Here is a 24,380-nt window from a genome sequence, read left to right as displayed (position 1 = left end):
CACCAACTCCCTTACCCTCCCTCAGTATTTTCCATGTAGCACCATTCACTTGTTTAACAGCAAAAAATATTCCTTACTTGGTCATCCCTATCTGTACTTTTTCCCCATTCTCCAAAAATTGAAACATGCAGCATGGCTCAATTATTTTCTCATCCTAAAATTTAATGTGGGTTTACCTCCTTTTAAAAATTCTAATTTTAGAAACACTTGTTTCCTTCCTATTTCCAGCCTGCGCCTCATGCCCTCTCTAATTATAAAAGGAAAAACACCAGTCCACTAAGACGAAATCTTCAAATTATTTTCAGTGGCTCCGAATCAGATAAAAAATAAGCCACAAAACTGAGCATCCATCACCCCCAACACATTTACACATTTGTACTAATTATATATGCAAGTAAATCTAAATTAATATGCATATAGTATAAAAAGAGAAAAATTTTAGAAGAATGAGCTAGAGATGAAATAAACTTTTTTAATGTCTTCATACCATTATTAAACTAGTATCTCAAAGTATAATATATACATAGGGTGAGGTTTGACATTAATGATCATGGATATAAATTCATACTTCACACAGTCTCAAACTTTTTGTCCAATTTATCAGATCTGATTAGTCTGTGTTTTTATTAGATAGCCAATATTTTTACTTTGTAATGTATTTGATGAGCTCAGAGTAGGAGTGTATGTCAGCTTACCTTTTCCTTGTTCACCAATATTTGTCTTACTATTGTTACTGTTATTATCTTTGAGGGCTTTTTCTCATAAAAAATCTTTAAAATGTGTATCCATTTGAATCTTGGTAAAATTAAATAAATCCATGTAACTAGGCAGACAAAAACCATTAACATACTGCACAATGCTAAAAGTGAACAAGGGAGAGGACGCCACACGTGAAGCTGATTCAGGACACTCCGTGTGTGGTTCATGACACATAACCACCTAGTCTACAGACCACTGGCAGTAGGTATTTTAAATATTTGCCAATGATTTTATTTTTGCCAGATAAAAAGTTTTAATAAAAGTTCTGCTATTTTCCTCCCATACCTTCAAGTGCATTATTTTAGAGACCACTGCACTAAAGACTAGGTTCCTAACATACAGCTGGTTCTCAATGAATATTTATGTCTTGAATAAAAGCAACATATCTGCTATTTTGATTTTTTGGATGTTGTGCACATTATGTTCGAGGACCATCATGTTCATCAGACCCTGTCTCCAGGAAAACTTTTGAAGGTAAAAATTTGAGGGGGAAATGAACTGTTTACAATGTCAAGTTTTCTTCACAAAGGATCCATATCTTTGCTTTGTATCTTTCTGTAATACTTATTCCTAGATTTAGTTTATAATTTTGGTCATTATGTTGAATGTTTGTTTTTTTGTTTGGTCATTTCCATTTTTAACTAATGACTGCTAATGAAGAGAAAGCTATTAGTTTTTGCATATTTATTATGTATCACCATCTCAAAATTAATTATTAATTCTACTTGTTGTTTTCTACTAAAGTCCCCCTGAGTTTTCTCAGCATTATATAATTTGAAAGCAGAAATAATTTCTTCTTTTCTAATATTTATACCAACAATTTATTCTGTCTTATTTCAATGGCTAGAACTGCCAAAGCAATGTTTAATAATAGTGACGATGATGTAAATGATGATAGGAAGTATTTGTCTTTTTTCTGATGTTAATGGAAATAGCTTTAGTATTTCATCAATTGGCATAGGATGTCTGCTTTCTTTGGGGGGAACTATCATATTTTAATAGTTTCCTTTTATTTCAATGTTATTAGTTTTATAAAAATCAGAAATGGCTTATTTATAAATGTATTTTTGCTTCTAATGATACAATTATCTGGGATTCCCTTTAAAATGAATATGTTGGCAGACTAGTGAAATTAACTCAATAATTATATAATTTTTCTTTTTGACACATTTTACTGGGTTAGATTTGCTTTAAGTTATACTTATTTACAACTATTTTAGTTCGTGAAATTGACTTATTTTCTTTTTGGAGTTTCTATCAGATTTTTGTCTTAAGGTTTTTAAAGTTTCATAATATTAATATACTCAACGTTAAATTTTGAGTGTGAGGCTACACTGTCTGATATAGTAGCTAATAGTACATGTGGCAATTTAAACATAATCATTAAAATAAAATAAAACATTCAATTCCTCAGTCCCACTAGCCACTTTTAATTGCTCAACTGCTACGATATTATATGGCGCAGATGTCACACTGAAAACAAAGAAAATCTCTCTTTCTCAGCTTTAAAATTCTAAAGCTTTTTCCATTCCTGTTGTAAGTGCTATTGAAGCTACCCAAGTCATAAGTCTCCACATCATATTCTTGAAGCACTAAGAAAATATTCCCAGACCAAATCATTCTTCACCCACATGAAACAAGAAGCAATCATCATACAAATGAACCTGAATTTTTTACGCAACAGTAAAGGAACAAGTCCTTTAATCTACTGGCTATAAGGCAATCTTTATATAGTAAGTCATGTATAATACTAATACCAAAGAAACAAAATCAAAAAACTTTAATGCAAAAAGTACCCCTCTGGGCTTCCCTGGTGGCGCAGTGGTTGAGAGGCCGCCTGCCGATGCAGGGGATACGGGTTCGTGCCCCGGTCCGGGAAGATCCCACATGCCGCAGAGCGGCTAGGAGGCCCGTGAGCCATGGCCGCTGAGCCTGTGCGTCTGGAGCCTGTGCTCCGCAACGGGAGAGGCCACAACAGTGAGAGGCCCGCGTACGGCAAAAAAAAAAAAAAAAAAAAAAAAAAAAAAAAAAGTACCCCTCAAGAAAGGGCAACGGCAAATCAATCATTAAGTTTTAAATTCCTTGTCATTCCCTTGTATCATAGATAACATCATAATAGGACACCTAGAGTAAACTTTGGCCTCCAGTTTTATTATAAATGACAGATATAGCTACAGAAAACAAAAAACAAAACAAAACCAAAAAAGCTGGTATTCCAGTGACTTCATATATTTCAAACCAAGAAAAGTTAAATCCAAAGACGCTTTTAGAAAACAAGCTTATTTTTAAATTATCTTTTATTCAATTCTAATGCACGGCCATCAACTTAGCCAATTTTGGAAAATTAGAATACTTGCAGAGAAAACTAATTTCCTTTGTTAAAAGCAGACAAGTACCAGCTTATTAAGAAAGAGCCTTTTGTGGGCTTCCCTGGTGGCGCAGTGGCTGAGAGTCCGCCTGCCGATGCAGGGGACACAGGTTTGTGCCCCGGTCCGGGAAGATCCCACATGCCGCGGAGCGGCTGGGCCCGTGAGCCATGGCTGCTGAGCCTGCGCGTCCGGAGCCTGTGCTCCGCAAAGAGAGAGGCCACAACAGTGAGAGGCCCACGTACCGCAAAAAAAAAAAAAAGAAAGAAAGAGCCTTTTGTTTTCAGACCACGTGCTAAAAAGTTTCTTTTTAATAAAACTTCAAAATACTGTTTTTAAATAAACAAAATTCTTCCTGCTCTCTAATCTTTACAACACTGAAAATTTGTGCCCAAAAAGTTTATAAGGATAGTCAACAAAAGATCTTCCCCTTTTTAATTTTTAATCACAACTGCTTTTGAAAATGATTCAGCATCCATTTAAACCCACAAATAAAAGCTTTATTTTTATTAGTTTTAATTAAAACTGCTATTTATTATAGGTGTTTAAAATCTAAAATACAAGTCTTTTTTCTAGACAAATGAATTGACTCACATTTCATAATATTTCTTTGTTTGAAGGAGTGCTTTAAAACATTACCCTGCCAGGAAGGAAAAATTCTAGTAATTTAGTTTTAATACTCCTTTCATACTTTTGAATTCTCAGAAATTCAGCTATTGTTGATAAGTTGACAAGACTATGTCAGATGTCAAAAATTATCTGTTCAGTATTTTAAATCTATTAACTCCAAATGTCTATCTACATAAGAAGTCAAATAAAAGTTCCTAATTTTAATCTTTGTTTCTTCTCAATTTTAATCTCTTTTTTTGATACAAAAATATATACCACATACAATTCCATTTGTATTAACTGGGGGAGGGAATTTGGGGTAGGAGGAAAGGAAATATTACTGAACACACACAATAATCTGAACACTTGCCCTTGTGTGAAAATCTTAAGATTTTCATTTTTATTAAAATCTTCATTTGTCTCCTAAAGGAGTGGGTTTGTGTCAAACCAAAATGATTCTCTCCCTCTTTTGAAATAATGACCCGTTTTATGTTCTGCTTGGTTAATATGTGCTTCTCCTGGACGCCCAGTTTATATCAGAAGTGAAAGGACCTGCTCTACAAGGGTGTCCCTCTCGGGAGGCAAATGGAATAGCTCACATATGCTGTGATTTGAGTCTTCTTCAGGAAAAGGGTTCTGCAGCTCTTCAGTCCTCCAAAAGGATCAGGAGGGCACAACAGTATAGATTTGGTATAACCTTCCCCATTTTTGGAAAATAGTTAACAAAATTCAGTCTTTCAAACATCTACTGCCTACTCGGCACCAGACACTGAGTACTGTGGAGGATACAAAGATCTGACATATGGTTCCTGCAGTCCCCAAGGACATTCACAAATAACTAACATGCAGCAGGAAATTATAAGTATCCCAAGGACTGTGAGTTTAGGGGAGATTACATCCAGCTACAATTGGAGCTAGTTGGGGTAGGGGGGAGTGCTAAATGATAACCTCATAAAGAATACGCAAAGACAGGACAAGGCAGGGACTCTTGGAAAAGGGAAAATAAGGACAGAAAAACTGTAAGCCTCGGAGCCTGTTTCAACTTCTTCAGAGGACAGAGCACATGGAAAAGGAGCCTTAACATTAGCTACAGTCAAAATATTTTGACTACAAGCATAATAATTAATAATCAAATAGGTTAAACTTAATACACCTCTAAAGTAAACCAATTAGTCTAACCACAAGAAATTTACATACAAGGAAAATTTACAAACTGGAGTGAAATTACTAAGGTGCACTGGAAAATAACACACACACACACCGCATACAGAAGAAGAAATCCTTTTTTGTTTCTTAATCATAGTGAGGTGTGGGGAAAATGTTAATTTAAACCACAGCTTCATCAGCTTACTACTAGCACAGTTTCCTTTTAGGCTATCAGTATAATGCTGCAGGATGATTCCCTGGCATTTTGTTCTAAACCCACAAATGAGATGGTTATGTGACCAGCTGCAGCTCCCTTCCTGCATTTCAGAAGCTCTCGGAGTCCACACACTTGGTCTCTGTATAACTTCACACAAAAGACTGGCAACTGGCCAAAAAACCCCTGCCATGGTGTATATTCCCCCAAGGTCCAAGATCTGCCATTTAATTCCAATTCAGCCGTGAAATGACTTGTACTTTAGCATACTATATCAATATAAAACAAATTAAATTCCAGTCCTAGTTAATAAAGGTATTCCTCTAAAATGCAATATACAAAGACATTAAAGTATATAGTCTATATTTTTAAAGAGACCTATGAATATAATTCCACTCCATTAAGAAAATTCCAAGATAATTCTTTAAATTTCCTCAAAGAGTTACTATTTCCTCATAATCTTACCAACAGCAAGAAAACCCACTGCACACAGAGATTTAATTGTACTTCCAAATTTCCCCATTAAATATTTCATGCACATTGCTAACTAAAAGTCAAGAAGAATGAACGTTTTCAACATCTGGTGCGTACAGGTTGACATGACCTGCAATGATAACTGTGAGACAGATACCTCAAGAATGATCTTAATTCCTGCTGTTTAAAGAGAAATACTTACAACCTTACAGAAACACATGGTTCTGTCAATTAGATAGCTGCTGTGTCATTCTAGTATGTAAGTGTCCTGAGGGAAACGGGGGCGGGGGGGAACTAATGAAAACACTTTAACAGCTTGGCTAATGCTTAATTTTTATAGGAAGGAGTGTTTTATGAGAGCAAATAATAATAAACTGAGCACTAGGCTCAGAAAATCTTCCCAAGATTTTCGCTTTTACTGATGTCTTCATGTACCTCTAGCTTATCTCTCTTCCACGTCCGGACATCTTCCACACAAAGGATCACTGAAATACTAGTGATCTACAGGACTAACCCTTACAATAGTTTATTCAATAGCCACAGTGTAATAATGTTAAACCTGTAAAAATGTAAACTTGGTAAGCCACTGACCTTTTTTTCTTCCTTTTGATGGGACACCTTTCTACAATATAATAAGCAGCTAAGGATAATGTAGAAAGGATTAGCACACAACTTCAGTAGAAAGTGTGACTCAAAAGCAATATTTGGACTTTAAATCCCCATCCCTGCCCAGTATTGCCTTCATGTAACATTCGAGGGCTATATGGCAAAAACAAAAATAAAAGGGCTCCTTTAAATGGCTTTTTTTTCTTTCAATGTCAAAAACCTTTCGAATTCAGTAAAATGATTAAAACCATAAAGAATTATTCATAATTTACTAGTCAAGGAAAGAAATTTGCTTCACGCCAAAGTTAAAACTGTAAAATACACTGACTCTTTGAGCATACCAAATGGATATGGATTGTTAAACATCACTTGTAACCTGAATAACCTGTTCAAAGTAGTCAAATTCTTACTTTGTCATTTATATGAAACAGACATGTATAGTATATTACAAAGAGAGAACAGGGCCTCCAATATCCTTTTAAAGGATGTGACACTTACAAAAAAATTAGCCTGAAAGGCTACACACAAAATTCTTGATGTCTATCTACAGAGTAGAAGAGGAGGAGTGGAACTGTGTTGGGACAGGGGAGACTGTCAAAATAATTTTTTAAACAAAGAAGTTAAAAATTTAAGATTATATAACAAAACGTTAACTGGACAGTAGGAATGTGGGTTTTTATCATATTATTCTTCAATTAAAAACAAAACAAGAAAAAGAAAAGGAATTATAATGAACAACAACAAATACTTTTCACTTCCCTGAAGCTTAGTGGGATGGGAAAGAAGAGGAGACCTAGAGGTTGAAAGGGCAACGCAAATTTACATCTGAATGAATAAGGACAAGCATTCCTGATAGCCCCAGTCCTCTGTGAATTCCAGCAGGACTCAAAGGCAGTAATGTCAGTACCCACTGGCTTAGAGACTGGGGGGAGGGGAAAGAGCGAGGAAGACGAGAAAACGCCTGCGCACACACAGTAAAGGAATGGCATTTTCAGATATTAATACTTACCAGTATGTACTGTAGCTACTGCAATCCATACACACTGTGTGCTGAGCTTTTTCTTGCTTTTCTGATTTCTTATGGTTGGTTAAGGGTACTTGTGCATCTTCATAATGTTTTTTTGCATGGCCATTCACATACCTTACAAAAATCAAATGAAAATATATTTTAATCTAAATATTGCTTTGGAAGTTAAAGTAGCAGGAGATAATAAAATTATATGGTTATCAAATCAGAATAAGAAAGAATTCCTTCTAATAAAGAGCATTCAATCCTGTAAGAGCATTCATCACTTAGTGACTTATTAAGCTGAGTACTTAAAATATGCTCCTTTTTTGCAATCAAATACAGTCCATTTATTATTATACACAAGACTAGGACCAGGCAAGGAAAGGTGTTATCTTTGCAAATCAGTTTCAATACCATTGAGATTATCGCTTATCAACTCCTTTGCTGATACTTTTGCTATATAGCCTTTTTCTTTTTTTAAGTTTTCTTAGGCTGCTAACTCCCAACTCAGCTATTATCAAAGACAAGCTTTGCAAACTATATTACTCAATCACTGCCCACAGGGCCGTAGGCTCTGCTTAGATTGCTGCTTAATATAAAACATTCGAGTCAGATATGGAAACAGGATAATCTCCCATCTCTTTCTCATCAATATGGCTTCAGATCTTTCATTTGAATGCCTGAATAATCACACCACTAATATGGAAATAGGTTTGTTTAAAAGAAATCCAAACAAAACAGAAATTATCTTAAGCTTACATAAACTGTTATTTCTTACTACATGGGCAAAGATAATTAAAGGTTGACTACAGTCAGAAACATTTTCTAACACTTTCCAACTCAGATTTAATAAATCATTTTATCACAAAAAGCAAAATGAAACTGAAATAAGGATTCATCTATACCTTCACCTAAATACTGTACAATGCCGTAACCGACCACTACGTGAAGATCCTCATGAAACAAAAACTTCCCAGTTCCTGGAAAGCTGCCAGTTTATAGAAGGTAAGGCCTAATTGTAAACTCAGAACAGTCAAAACAAATGTCGGTTAAATAGTGCCAAAGTAAACCTGCTCAGAGAGTTAAGGTGACATTTTTGTCATGATGTGCCTTAACTGTACAAGGAGCAACACTTACCTTAGGGGAAAGTAGGATAGTTTGTGCTAAGTAAGGAGATCAACTCCAAGCCTGGCCACTCTACCCCAGGAAACCTGGAAGCATCAGAGGCACTACTAACCTCAACTCAGAGTTTGATCACGTTTTCCCCCCTTTTTTTCACTGTAATAAACATAACCAAGACTTGTGTGTAGGGTCTTCTGTTCACAAAAGTGGACTAAAATGAATTTTTAATTCCATTGTATATATGGCTGAGTTAAAATAAAAATAATGATTAAGAGTATAAACTCAAAAATTAGATAGCCTAGGTTTTAGCAGGCGTTATCACATGCTGGCCTGGTGAGCTTGGGTGAGTTACTTAACCTCTCTACTTGTGTTTTCTCATCTATAAAACAGAGATAATAGTACTTATATCTCATGGGTTGTTAGGTGATTAAATCATCCATGGCTCAGAATGCATGAATGAATGAATAGTACATATAGTTCCTTTAGCCACCATACTGTAGCCTCCAAATGTGCTAGATATTTCCATGGTTACTGTAATAAATGCCAGTGATAAAGTAAGAAGTGTATTACTGCTAACATTAAGATTAGCAATGTTTTGGCTAATATTCAAATACATGTCAGAAGTTTTAGATTTTAACCAATTTGGTCTAAAAAGGAAAACAGATTTTTTAACAACAATCAAAAAATTGGAAAAAATAACTTAAAAGGGATGGTGTCATGAAGACCAATACAATACATAACTCAAATATACTACTGATAAAGTGCATTTCCTAGTTTGAAAGAATATTCAGTTTAAGACTCCCCTAAAGACAAGTGGTCTAAATTACTAAAAAAATTGTCATTCTTGGCAATCAACACCCAGGATTACATGGCAAAAGAAAATTAGCCAATCAGCTATGTAAAAATGAAGATCCAAATGCAGGCTACTCGCATTATCTGTGTAATCTACTTAATTATATTTCTCTGAAACCATGTCAGATTTCCAAATTTAAGATTGATTACAATTGGAAACATACTACCTACAGAGCCTAGAAAATTTTCAATTTATTTTTCCAATACCTACTTAGAGAACTGTTTGTTGCTTGCTGTTAAGAACACTAATGTCTCCATTTTTTGAGAGTGTGTCAGGTCTTTTTGTTGACATATGACCTTGCAGATTTAGGCTGTAAAGCACTATGAGACAACTGGAGGATAGAACTATATAAATTTTATTGTGTTATAATTCTCACCTCTCAAAATCTAGGAGAGGAATCTGTCTCTTCAAGTGCAGAATTTAAGTGCTTCTACTTTTCTTCTTTTTTTAAAAAAATGTTATCTGTACAAAGTATTTTCAGGTTCCCCAAATCCTAGAGATTTCAAAACCACAATAACCACAATTAAGATATGCAGTTAACATTTTCCAAAAGTACTCTTAAATGTACATGGAAAAATAGACTCAATTCCAGAACTGAAAATGTGAAAAATCAAAAGTTAACTGAACAAAGATGCTCTCTTCATGCAATGAGGGTTTACGAATAACGATGGGGAAACCGTCCAAATAAATACAATATAGATTTCAGCCTGTGTGACTCAGTATGATTTCCCACCTCCTTGCTGCTAAGCTACTAACTTCTGAAGTAAATTCAAAGCAGATTTTCTAAGCTAAAAGAGCCATAGAAATAAATGTGCTACTACCAGACACACAAAGTTTGATATTTATTTGAGTTTGTGCTAGAAGAAAGAGTTACTAAAGTATTTAAGTAACATCATTTTGAAGCCAAGAACTGGGAGGAAATGCTCAGGCTTGAACTGGGTTTGGGAGTGTTAAGTTCCTAGAAAGCAAAAATGTCTTACTGGAACAATGATATATTTGGTACATCTTAGCAGAAATAATGAACTACACAGTGAGACCATTTTTGAGGGAATTCCTTTATCTGTTTTGTTTTCCGAAGAATGATGTTATATCTGGGATTTGATTCAAAAGTCAGTAAAGGTAGGGAACGGTAGGTAACAGGTGAAACAAAATTGGCCACATGTCAATCAAATATTACTAGTAGATTGTCTTGATCATCAAATTAATTCTTCTGAGTATCAATATAAAGGGGTTTCCCCCCCTAGATTTTCCTCAGTTCCATCACTGAACAAAGGGATTCTATTAGGAGAGGGAAGCCCTACAGAGAATTACGTATACGCTATAATTAAACAACGGTGCTAAATAAATCCAAATCAATAACACTTTGACATAAAGCTTAAAGGTAAACTGAAAAAAGCAAGTTGGGTAGTGAAGTAATAAGCATGTCACCTACCTTCCACAGTGGACACTTGAACAAGTCAAACAGACCCAGGGGCTTTTGTTGGACCGGCACACTAATAAAAAGAAAAATACACAATATGCCAATTGTATCACGTTATTTCCCAGTTTCTCCCCTAATCTGTAATACCACATCCTGTGATTAAGTTATAAATTCCATGGCTGCTTAGGTGTACTGAAATCACAAATCCTTGCTTTGTGAGTGCATTTACACAAAACGGCTGCCTAATTAATGTTATACTGAAAGAATCTAAACGCATGTCCACAACAACTGCTCATATTAATTGCAGACTCAACTCAAATAGTTTAACCACAGGCTAAACACTTTTCTCCTTTATTACTTATTCCTTTTTTTTTTTTCAACAGTCTCTGACAAGTTAAGGACAGTCTATTTTCTCATCAAAAGCATTTTTAAGGGAATTCCCTGGCAGTCCAGTGGTTAAGACTCCACGTTCCCAATGCAGGGGGCACGGGTTCCATCCCTGGTTGGGGAACTAAGATCCCGCATGCTGCATGGTGCAGCCAAAAAATAAATAAAAAGACAAAACATTAAAAAAAAAAGATTAAAAAAAACCATTTTTAAGGCAAATTTTTTAATCACATGTCTTTACCATACAGATCATATACTACTATAAATGACAACTCTTTTAGTTTATTTAGTGAGAAGCATAACCTAAGGATACAATTCGGAAGACTAAGCCCAGTTCTTCCCAAATTAACGTCTCAAATGCATTAAATATAATTCTAAATATGATGACTGCATGTAATTCTTGCTGAGGGTATAATCAGGACATTAATTACTTTAGTTTGAGTATTATAGGGACGCAGCAGGCAAAAAGGGGAATGAAAACTTTTAAAATACTGATTACAATTTTGCTTGCTGTTTACTTATTCAATTTTAAGCCCAATAAACATAACAATGATTTTAAAAGGGAGGGGATATAAAAATCACGAGGAACAAGCTTTTTCAAAACACATATGCTCTACTCAGGCAGACATCTACATTGGGGTGGGTATAGCAGGAGAAAAGAACTTGTCTATTTTGAGAAAAGCAACTTCCCAGGTGACTCCCTAATACAACCACTTCAGAACCACTAGTCAGCCTCCTAGGGGCCATGAGGGGGGCATCGCAGCACATCCACACACTCAGGATTATAGTAAATTCACTGCCTGGCACACAGTATATGCTCAATGAACAGTTGTTGAAACAAAGTTTACCTTTCTTAGTTTAAGATACCAAGCTCTTCCAAGATCTGATCCCTACTATATTATATTGGTCCTGTCTAATCATACATCACAATCGGCCTTTCTCATTGTTAAGAAAAATTAGCCAAAACTGGAAATAAAGTGAATCAAGAACTATAAGCCCTTTCAGTGTATAATAAAACACATTATACCATGAATATCCCAAAGATATTTAATTATAATACCATTGTTTGACCTGCTGTTTACTATCGATTAGGACCCAAATTCTATGAACTTGTAGGTTTTTATTTGGTAGAGACAATATCTGTCTGGCAGACTCCAAGGGCTATGGTTGTACTACCCTGAAGTACATTAATGGGCTTTATATCTAGCCTGGCAATTTACTTCAACATTCATTCTTCAGTGTCTGCATTCACTCAATTCCTCAAATGCTCTTGGAATCAGCTTTATCATCCTGCTGGTTCCCTTATTAATGAGTTAAATAAATCTTTGACACACATTCATTCTACATTTGGGAGGGGAGGAGAAGGCAAGGAAGAATAGGAGAGTACAGTGATATACTGCCCAAGGGCCTCTGCCTTTCTGCCCAGCACAGGGCTCTAACTATTTTTGAATGAGAAAACTTTCAGTGGTAACAATTCCCTTCCAGTTAGCCAAGGGCTTTACCTTTCCTTAGTGCATTACATTAACTGCTAGGGCCAACCTGAAGGCATTTTAGTTTTTTACTCAGTTGGGTCCAATTTTGTTATATGTGCATGTAAGTCACATGACAAAGGCTAATAAGAAGACCGCCAAACTGCTAACAGCAATTATTTTAGGCAAGTACATGAGAAGACTATTGTGAGGGGAGACTGCTGGCTTTTATTTGTACACCCCTGTGGTATTTGATTTGTATCAACAAAAACATGACATTTTTATAGTTTGAAAAGCAAGTCCTATAAAGTATATTTTTAAAGGGAAAAATAAATTAGAACACAGTTTACTTGAAACAGATATTCCTGGTCTGCGATATAACTTGAAGGATTAAAAAACTACAAATATTATATAGTTTTATTCCTCCAGCAACCCTTTTTCTTTCAGTAAATACTAAGAAACACTGTACTCAATCTGGAAGAAGTTTAATATTATCCTGAAATAAGTAATTATAATAGTAAGTTTAGGCCCAAGTTTTTAGTCATTTACAGGTTTTTGTTTTTTGTGTAATTATGGGAAGATTTTTCCCCCTCCTTTGAATGAGGAAAAAAAAAATCTAGAACAAAATCACTGTTACTTTGGTGCGTTTCCTACCAAGTGTTCATTTTTTTCCCCCGATGGCTGTAAAGTGTGTGTATGGACAAAAAGTACATACAATTTTGTGATCTAACTTTTCCACTATCAGTATATTAAATGCATTTCTTCATGTTACTGAATTAGAATAGTGTACTCTAAATCTAGTCTTATAAAATCTCAATTACCTCATAAAGTTTTATCAGTTTTTTAATTTCTTAATTTCAAATTTTTGAAAAGATACCCTAAGCCTGAGGGGAAGAAATGGGGAATAACTGCCTAATAGGTACAGGGTTTATTTTGGGGTGATGAAATGTCTTGGAACAAGATAGAGGTGGTAGTTGTAGATGTACTAAATGCACTGAATTGAACTATTCACTTTAAAAAAATGGTTAATTTGGGGAATTCCCTGGCAGTCCAGTGGTTGGGACTCGGTGCTTTCACTGCCAAGAGCCCAGGTCCAATCCCTGGTTGGGGAACTAAGATCCCACAAGCTGCATGGCATGTATATAAATAAATAAATAAGTAAATAATATTATGTTATGTGAATTATACCTTGATTAAATAAATAGGTGCTTAAGACAGGGATGAGGAGAAAGAATAAAAGGAAATAAAATAGTACTGACTTTCAAAAACATCGGAAAGAAGTGACTGTGCCTTTTACTAAATCTCAAAAAAGACCTCACTTGGGCTTCCCTGGTGGCGCAGTGGTTGAGAGTCCGCCTGCCGATGCAGGGGACACGGGTTCGTGCCCCGGTCTGGGAAGATCCCACATGCCGTGGAGCGGCTAGGCCCGTGAGCCATGGCCGCTGAGCCTGCGCATCCGGAGCCTGTGCTCCGCAACGGGAGAGGCCACAGCAGTGAGAGGCCCGCCTACCGCAAAAAAAAAAAAAAAAAAAAAAAAAAGACCTCACTTTCTAAGTTAAGAAATCAAATTTCTTTTATCATGAATATTTACAATAAGAAAGTTAAGACTTAATGTGTGATAAGACAGTTGGTCTTGGCTATTTAAATGACAGTACTCTCTGAGGGCTTAATAGTTTCACACCAGAAGAACATTTGAAGGCTAGGAAACTACACAGAAAAGGGTATTATGGGGCATTCTGAAGGCATTTATTACACTGCTTCAGGGAATATTCACTCTGTGTATATATACCTTATCTAAATTATAAACCTTTAAAGTACCCAAGACAATTAGAAAACAGAAGGAAAAATATTGGCTTTAAATTAAACTCTCAATTATTGCTACAAATAGAACAGGTCATAGCATGAGTAAAAGAATACCTGCAATAATCTTAAATTCATTTATTTTAATTACCTTAAGGGGACATATTTTATTATAAAAGGTAGTCTCTCAATGTATAGACAGATGGGTTTCAAGTTTATCTGTAGGATGAACACATTTCCCACGGAAACTGCATTAGAGGTTTGCAGGCTATTTTATAAAGCTCTACAAGAACCATAACAAAACTGAAATACTATATTGTGTGTGTGCATGTGTGTGTGTATAAAATAAAACCATACACAGTCAATAAAAAATGTTTTTTAAGCTATAAATATACTATCTATTCAGCAGAACATAAAAATATTAAACTGAAGGGTTTTTATTTTTTAAATCTTAAATGCCGGTGCTTGAGAAAGAGACGTTAATAAGGTTGGAAACTTGTAGGAGTTCAAAAAGATAAGTCTGAAAACTTATAAGGGCACTTTTTATTATGCCTAATTACACTTCAAGGTGACATCATGGCAGGGAAGCCATGCAGTATATTTCTCACACTGTTACACATGGCCGCAGCAGGGTCACTGGATGTCATAAGCAGAAGTCTGGTCCTCTTTCACTCAGATTATGAAATTTCCTCAAAGTTACTCTCCTCCAGCAATCTGTCCCATACGCTTAGATTCTTCCAACCCCGAGCTCGGGTTTCCTCTCTCAGCTCCTGGGCATCTCAGCCTGGGGGCCTGGTACTATCCAGCTCCCTTCACTCTCCTCCTGCTGCTATAGCCTCAGAACTCTCCTCTGGCCCTGTCCTCGCCCTCAGCCACGAGCTCTGCAAGTTGGCAGCAGCACCCCTTTGCGGGGAGTGGAGAATGTCGATCCTCTCCTAAGCTAGGGCCATTTCCCACAAGGTAGAAGCTCTGACACAGGTTGGGCAGGGGAGACAGGTGAAGGAGGCCCAGCCTCTAAAACATGCTCGCATTCATGGCTTCTTCCTAAAGCCCCCAAAAGCCTTAACCCTCCTGGAAACTAGGAAGGGACAACTGATGGAGCACAAAGGCAGAGGGAAGGCATCCAAGTGATCTACAAACCAAAGTGGTTTTACTCCTTGCTACTTCTATGCAGGGAAGAACAGTCTGCTCCTTTACCAAGAGACAAGAAGGGCAGAAAACTAGGGAGTTCTAGGGGACTTCCCTGGTGGCGCAGTGGTTAAAAATCCACCTGCCAATTCAGGGGACACAAGTTCAAGCCCTGGTCCGGGAAGATCCCACATGTTGCAGAGCAACTAAGCCCGTGAGCCACAACTACTGAGCCTGCGCGCTGTGACTACTGAAGCCCGCGCGCCTAGAGCCCGTGCTCCGCAACACAAGAAGCCACCGCAATGAGAAGCCCATGCACCGCAACTAAGAGTAGCCCCTGCTCGCCACAACTAGAGAAAGCCCGCGTGCAGCAACAAAGACCCAGTGCAGCCAAAAATAAAGAAATAAAGAAAAGAAAACTAGGGAGTTCTGTGCTTAAAGGGGCCTATTTATACACGAATATCTTTAGGTTGTGTTCAGAAGGCAAAATGGCATCCACAGCGAATATAAATTTCTTCCCACTGATCTTCAATAGCCTTATTATTCACTATACAGAACCTAATAAGATAGAATACATTTGGTATTCAAGCCCATCAACAATTCTCCTGGAATTCTAATTTTTTTATAAAACATCATGCACTAGTGCTTACGATACAACTTAGTCACTGTCTCTACACGAAAAATAGTTCAAGCACTCAGCACTGACAGGCAAGCCATTTATAGTGCATCCATTATTCAATAGTTGCTTCAATTGGCAGAGAGGCTCTTGAGCTTCTTAAGAATTCAGAAAGGTGAGGATCCAATGACTAGGATTCTAGTCCTGGCCCTGTCATTACTAGCTATAGAACTGAGAATGTCACTACTATTCTGAGTCTATGTCTTCACTGTAGAATAAAAACTAGGTGATGAGCATGTCCCCTCTAATTATAAAATTATTCAAAGAACACAAAGCAAAAAATAGATTAAATAATCATATAACTTCCCTATAGATAAAATTCTTCCAACTCCACTCTCCTCCTAATTTTCTTAACAAAAAGATTAATTGCTAGTGTAGTATAATTTTCTAAATCAACAGCCTTCAGTTTTTTTCCTGCTCCCACAACCCTTGAGAGGCAAATACATTCCCAGCACATTGCCTGTCAGTAACAGCAGCTCACTGCAACAGCGAGGTCAGAAAGTGTGTGGAATCGCTGTCCAAAACCATGGTACAGGGGCTTCCCTAGTGGCACAGTGGTTAAGAATCCGCCTGCCAATGCAGGGGCCACAGGTTCAAGCCCTGGTCTGGGAAGATCCCACATGCCGCGGAGCACCTAAGCCCGTGCACCACAACTACTGAGCCTGCGCTCTGGGGCCCACGAGCCACAACTACTGAAGCCCATGTACCTAGAGCCTGTGCTCCACAACAAGAGAAGCCACCGCAGTGGGAAGCCCACGCGCCGCGACGAAAGGTAACCCTGCAAGCCGCAACTAGAGAAAGCCCACGCGCAGCAACAAAGACCCAACACAGCCAAAAATAAAATAAATAAATAAATTTATTAAAAAAATAAAAACTGTAGACAAACATGCTGCTCCAATAGTAAAACTCAGAATATCACCCCCCCTACCAACAACACACAGTTTTTAAAGGGCCACACTAAAAAACCAGCAACCAGCAAATATTCATAACGTGTTTTTTCAAAGAGCAAGTTCTTAAATATTCTAGTACATACTATGTGCCAAGCACTATTGCACTTTATTGGGCCACTTTATAAATATTACTTCATTTAATCCTCTACAGTCCAAGGAGGTGTGTACTATTATTGGCCTGTTTTATAGATAAGGAAGCTGAGGCACAGAGAAGTTATATACCTTGCTAAGTTAGTAAGTGACAGAACTGGAACTCAAACTCAGTACTTGAAGGTATGGACTGTCGCAGAGCAGTAAGTCCAGAAGGTTGTCATTTTTGCTTTAGAAAGATTACGTTCTACGTGTTTCTGTGTATACATTATACCTGTATATAAACTGCCTGAAGTCTAGAAGGGTACATAGTAACTGTTAACGGTCATGTAAAAAGAATGGGATGGGGGATTAGAGCCACATGGACCTACTTTCAACTATACTGTTTGAATTTTTTCAGAAAGCATTACTTCTTTTATAACAAAAATAAAGTTTAAATGTCTTAAATTTAAAGATACTGGTATTATAAAGTTGTCCTAATGAAATAAACTTATTCTAAATTATTAAGCCTAAGTAGTAAGTGAAACCAAAATCCTAGATTACAACTCTATGGGTGTGTAAACATACGATCAATGAAAAATATTTGCAGCTGTTATTCAAAACACACACACACACACACACACACACACACGCTCCATAGAAGTATCAATAGTAAAAGTGTTATTCCTCTCGAAAATGGAGAATAGGGCAGAATTATCATTAAAATTCTATAAATATTCCAGTACATATACAAGTAGAAATATACTCCAGGACTAACCCAGCTTACTCTCCAACTAATATATTCTTAGATGTTTAGAGCAAGGCGTATAATCTTCTTTATACCATAAATGCTCTTTGAACCACATACTCATGAGCCTATTCTATGCTAAAAGTTCTGAAGCCTCTTCTATCTTCAACTTGAATCCTCTGAAATTACTGGGGGAAAGAGTGGTAAAGTCACATAAAGAAAGCAGGAACTGGGCCTCCACGTAGTCCAGAAAAGAAGAAATCCAGCGATATGAAGCAACCGCCAGAGGTGCCAGAGCAGCCTGAGGGTAGCCAAAATCACTGCCTGTGTTCCCATACCGCCACCTCCCACCCCGGCACTGTGGCTCATTCTGGGAGTGCACACTGGGTTCCCAGGGAGCAGGGAAGCAGGACAAAGCAACAGGCAGCGCCCAGGGCTAAAGAAGTGAGCCCATGCAGAGCTCAGGAGAGGAGGTCCAGATACTGAAGGCGGAGGAGACCGAGCATGAGCACCAAATCCAAACTGCTCAGAAGCAGCAGGCTGGGGCTCACAGAAGATCACGGAACCAAGAGTTCAGGGCCAAGGCAGGGAAGGCAACTATGAAGTAAAGCTTACCTCGGTTGCCTTTCCTCTTTGCCCCATGAGAATCTCTCCCACCTTCCTCCTCTGGCTTCAGTCCCATTCTTATTCAAGGCTGGCAATCAGTTAATCTCTCCTGAGTCATTACATAAGTAAATTTCTGATCAGTTTTCTGATAAAGTCACAGTTCAGTATTTCTCACAACCATTCTCTCCTTTCTGCTTAATGGCCCTATGATAGATTAAAGATGAGCACTCCTCCCATTAAAAGGCAGGTCTATGTCCTCTTTCCTTGAATCTGGGCAGGCTCTGCAGTGCCTTGACTAATTGAATATGGCAGAAGTGACTGCGTGTCAATTTGCAGGTCTGAGTTTTAAGAAATTGACAGCTTCTTCTTTTTATTGCTTGCTCTTGGGGAAGCCAGCCACCATGCAAGAAGCCTAATCACCCTGAGACCAACACACTGTGAGAAACCCAAACGACACAGAGAGACCTTCCAGAATGTGACACCATGGGGGATGGGGGGGGTGGGGAGGGACAGAAACAGAGAGCAGGAGCACAGAGGCACAAGACATGTGAGTTAAGAAGCCATCATGGAAGCGGATGCTCCAGCTTCAGGTACGCCAGCTGTGACAGCCCCAGCCAAGTTCCTCCTGAATTCCCGACCCACAAGATGATAAGAAAAATAAAACGGTTGTTTTAAGCCACTAAGATGTAAGATAGTTTGTTATGCAGCAATAGATAATCAGAACACTACTTGTAGAAGGAGGGGTATCAGTGATACAGTATCTACCATTCACCCCTGCCAAACGACTCATGGGAATGACTGACATTGTTGTTTAGTAGAAGTGAGGATGAGACCCTTTGGGAGGTTCTACTCCATAGGAATCAAAAACTATCCAAAGACTAGACTATCCCCTCTGTAACGGGGGTAGTAAGACAGTAAAAACACTGCAGTCTGTCATCAACTAAGCTGCAATCATCCTTTGGAGTGGCTCTTTCTGTATCCCATTAATATTTTAAATCCAGGTGTGCTGTCATTACCATAGACAACCTAATTCTTGAGCAAAACATCACTCCTAATGTCGTCCTATATTGTAAAAAACGACCTTCAGAAATCTCAAAACCACTATTCCCGTATTCTACTCTAAATAATTCAATTCTTCTTTATCTAAGATAAATAAGGATTACCTGGTTCTCTTTAAGGGGCACCATCCTTGGCTCTCAGAGGCTAATCTTGAGACTGCTCTAGCCAACTTTCCTAATCTTTTTCATGTCAGGACATGCATGGAAAATGATAACATCTGTATGGTGCATGCACATAAACTGAAGAGTCATCGCAGGGCCAGAAGTGATCTGTTTGGAGGCTCCAGTCACCCTTAGGCTGAGGGGATCGTTATCTCAATACATATGTAATCCTTTTATGGCCCTTCTGATGGAAAGCTATGTGGTCAATCTTTATACCTGGTTATCTAGCAATGCAGGAGGAGGTCCCCTTCTACTCCAATGCCCACTTGTTGGAACAAAAGACTGGAAGTCATCAACCAGCTGCATTATCTAGGAATCCAAGATGCTCCTCTGAGTTTATACTACTCACTAATGCGCTGAGACCTGTAGGAGAAAATAAATGGATGCCCAAATCCTTATTTCTATCCTATGTATAACCGTCTCTTGATGCCCAAATCCTTATTTCTATCCTATGTATAACCGTCTTTTGATGCCCAAATCCTTATTTCTATCCTATGTATAACCGTCTTATCCTACTGCCATTCTATAACCCAAGGGAGCAGCCAGTTAACAGTATGACACAGGAATCTAACATGAATTAAATTAAGAGAAAACTACTACAACAGCTGGGTCTGAGTACTTAGGTGGTAAAACAGCATTGACGAGTATGTAAAAGGAAAAGTCAACTGCTTAAAATGAACCTGAACGTAGACTAAAAATGTTTCCAAGGCCACTTCCAGCTCTCTGATTTCAAGGTTTCCCAAACAGAAATATAATTACAATAAAGTATTTCACTTCCACAGCCTTGAATGTATTTGTAAGATCACGGTAGATGGGAAGATAGAAGCAGGCAGACAAATAGTTTGAAGTATTATTATAAAAATCACACATTATTGCTCACAAGATTAAAAAGTTAAAACTTTTAATCTTCCCTGAAGATACCCAATAATACAAAAATATATTTGTACAAGGCTGTTAGTTGCAGCATTATCTGAAACTGCAAAATACTGGAAACAACCTAAATGCCCAAAGATAGGAGAATGTTTGAATTCACTGTGACACATCACAAATGGAGTACTATGAAGTTGTTAAAAAATAATAAGTAAAATTTCTACAAACATGGAGTGATATCCAGAACACACTATTAAATGAAAGAAGCAAATTCCAAAAGAGTATACTTAGGTTGCTACCTTCTGTGAGAGAAAATAAGAAAATACTCATGTACCTGCTTTTTTCTTTTATAAAAGGAAACAGGAAGGATAGATAAAAATAACTGGTTGGGGCTTCCCTGGTGGCTCAGTGGTTGAGAGTCCGCCTGCCGATGCAGGGGACACGGGTTCGTGCCCCGGTCTGGGAAGATCCCACATGCCACGGAGCGGCTAGGCCCGTGAGCCATGGCTGCTGGGCCTGCGCGTCCAGAGCCTGTGCTCCGCAACGGGAGAGGCCACAGCAGTGAGAAGCCCACGTAATGCAAAAAAAAAAAAAAAAAAAAAAAAAAAAAAAAAACTGGTTGTCTACATGGGGTGGATAGGAATGAGTAGAAGGGTTAGGTAGTAACACTTCTTGGTATGGCTTTAACTTTTGGAACCATACTCATGTTTTATATACTCAAAAAGTAAAATAAAATCAGCAAGGATGAGGTGGAAAAAAATCTAAAAGGAAGGGCTTCCCTGGTGGCGCAGTGGTTGAGAGTCCACCTGCCAATGCAGGGGATGCGGGTTCGTGCCCCGGTCCGGGAAGACCCCACTTGCCGTGGAGTGGCTGGGCCCGAGAGCCATGGCCGCTGAGCCTGCGCATCCGGAGGCCGTGCTCCGCAACAGGAGAGGCCACAGCAGTGTGAGGCCCGTGTACCGAAAAAAAAAAAAAAAAATCTAAAATGGAAATCAAACAGAAAGAAACGAAGCTAACTGTAAATCAAATAAATCAGCGTATTAAAAGATGGAATGAAAGGGAAGGAAACAACCCAAGCAACTTTTGAACATAACACTTCATATTTTGTGAGTATACAGACAAAAAGAAACTGTAAACAAATAGTGAACTCTAGTTACAAGGAGTTTTCTTTGCAATGGTATGGGTTAGCAGTTTAGAACTACTTTCTCTGATTATGGCATGGGGCAAACAAGTACATATGCTGAGATAACGGGAACCAGATTCTCTCTGTTAGAGAAGGGCATTACAAATACAGAAAGGGCAAGACTAGATCTGTAGTGCTGAACTGGAATTAAAGGTATCAAAATGAACTCATGGTTACACACACACACACACACACACACAAATATAGACATGTTTATTTATTCATATATATTTATATTTCTTAGCTCCTATTTGCTGAGAGATCTTAGTTTATAAACTTTATTCCCAACTAAAAGGAATGATGGCTACTTGGAGAAATGGCTGATTCTAGGACTAGGGCAGGCTGAGTACAAGATGAGCCTGGAGCACCTTGCCATGCCAGAAAGTAAGAAAGGGCTCCAAGAACAATAGGGGCATGTCAAAATTATGGCCTAAGGAGGCTCCCACTAGCCAAATCTAAGACAATGTGAGCTTCAAAATAAATAACAGAATGTCACAGAATAAAATAAAAATCTATGAGTCCATGTTAATGAAATAAATGAATAAACAAGTGGGTGAGAAAGGAAAGCTCTTCCTTGTATATACTTAGAAGAAATAAGTTAGAAAATCAACATCTTTCAACTATCCTAGTAATAACTGATTCAGTCAAGAATCATCAATGGATGCTAAATTACTAGATGAAAGTTTGATGAAAAATAAAACATCTATACATAAAATCTCAAAGCATCTCCTACAAATTACCTATTAATAACAAAGGGAAAATAGTAACTTTACAGGAAATAACCTTGCAAATATCACCTTAATAAAATAATCAAAGTCAACATCACCAAAATGAGACAAACCAACCTCATATACCTCTTGATATGATGCCCTGAGAATACACATTGCTTCTGCAGTATTCTTACAAAAACAATGCACAGCCTGAATCTAATCATAAGGAAACAACAGAAAAACTCAAACTGAAGTACACTCTATAATTAGCCTGTTTTCTTCAAAAATACCAAGATGTGAAAGACAAAGACAGGATAAGGAACTGTTCCAGACTGAAGGAGACTATAGAGTTATCACAACTAAGTGAAATGCATGATCCTGGATTAGATGTGGGGGGCAGAAAAGCGAAATAGCTACATTACATGAAGGACATTATTGGGACAACTGGAGAAATCTAAGAATGGAATGTGCATTCGATAATACTATTATCTCAGTTATTAAATGTCCTGATTTTGACCAATACCCTGTGCTTAGTGAAAAGAAAGTCCTTGTGCTTGGGGAAAAAAAAATAAAGTATTTCTGGATGAAGGAGCATTAGGTCTGCAAATTACTCGGTGGCAGGGGTGGGGGGAGGTGCATAAAAAGAAGGTTCAAACGTGTAACACAAATGTAGCAAAATGTTAACTGATGAATCTAGGTAAAGAGTACATGGGAGTTTCTGTACTATTCTTAGCAATGTTTCTTTTCTTTTCTTTTTTTTTGTTTTTGTTTTTGTTTTTTTTTTTTTGCGGTATACGGGCCTCTCACTGCCGTGGCCTCTCCCGTTGCGGAGCACAGGCTCCGGACGCGCAGGCTCAGCGGCCATGGCTCACGGGCCCAGGCGCTCCACGGCATGTGGGATCTTCCCGGACCGGGGCACGAACCCATATCCCCTGCATTGGCAGGCGGACTCCCAACCATTGCGCCACCAGGGAAGCCGAGCAATGTTTCTTTAAGTGTGAAATTATATCAAAATAAAAAGGCTTTCTGAGATTAAAAAAATTTTATTCTTTACTTCCAATTAAGAATATTTTTTTAAATTACTAAAACACAAAGGAAAAGGTTAAATTACCATTGTGCAGAGCCAAACAGTACTATAAACCTGGCAGTAACTTCCCTTTATTGATGGATGATAAATTAATCCAGTAATAGTATTACAAGATATTAATTGCAGTGGTCCAAGTGACCTTACAACTTTTTCTTTCAATGTTTCTTTTATATATCCAAACTCCGGCTTGTATTTGGCTTCCCAAGCAGAGTCAAACCCCCAGGCTTATCTGCTCTCTCTGCTGACTCAGGTAATAGCGACAATATTTTGCCCTGTTCATTAGGGAAGATAAATCTGAGTTTAAACTTTTACTCAAAAACTGTCCTGCAAAATTTCAGTTTTAGTGATTTAACTCTCTGGATGATGACTAATAAGATCCATTTCTGATGGGGCAAAGCATTTTTTTTGCCCTAAAAATTGGATTTTAAATGTCTCATTTAAAAATAAACACCAAGGCTTCCCTGGTGGCGCAGTGGTTGAGAGTCCGCCTGCCGATGCAGGGGACACGGGTTCGTGCCCCGGTCTGGGAGGATCCCACGTGCCGCGGAGCGGCTGGGCCCGTGAGCCATGGCCGCTGAGCCTGTGCGTCCGGAGCCTGTGCTCCGCAACGGGAGAGGCCGCAGCAGTGAGAGGCCCGCGTACCACAAAAAAAAAAAAACAACAAAACACCAAATTAAGCATGGCAGACCAATTTCTCTCTTACCTCCTCTCCATCCTAACATCTCACTAAAATGACAATAAAGAAATTAAACTGACATTAACTCACAAAGATCATGTGAGACAAGCACATTTCAACACATTTTTGGGAGTCAAGAAGAAGCTGGAGGAGCAGTACTGATCTTCGTAGCATGAAGGAAGCTACAGCCTAAGTGCCAGCAGAGAAGAGTGCAGACAGGAGG

At 38.0% G+C, this 24,380-nt stretch overlaps 1 protein-coding gene across 3 annotated transcripts in view; it reads right to left on the bottom strand.

Moving 5' to 3' along the window:
* Positions 1–24,380, bottom strand: part of USP3 (ubiquitin specific peptidase 3) — a gene marked incomplete at its 5' end in the record, with an annotated part of 97,394 nt that overhangs the window by 59,498 nt on the left and 13,516 nt on the right. For 2 of the 3 annotated variants that reach the window (XM_079699506.1, XM_079699507.1), the window contains 2 exons: positions 7,184–7,315; positions 10,591–10,651. In XM_079699506.1, the coding sequence (XP_079555632.1) occupies positions 7,184–7,315; positions 10,591–10,651 (193 nt within the window). The remainder of the gene's footprint in view (positions 1–7,183; positions 7,316–10,590; positions 10,652–24,380) is intronic. The other variant, XM_079699508.1, reaches the window with a different exon arrangement.

This window comes from Hyperoodon ampullatus (assembly GCF_949752795.1).
Source record: "Hyperoodon ampullatus genome assembly, chromosome: 3".
Lineage (NCBI taxonomy): Eukaryota > Metazoa > Chordata > Mammalia > Artiodactyla > Ziphiidae > Hyperoodon > Hyperoodon ampullatus.
The sequence above is the reverse complement of the archived record's forward strand: the minus strand, read 5'-3'. Positions and strand labels throughout refer to the sequence as shown.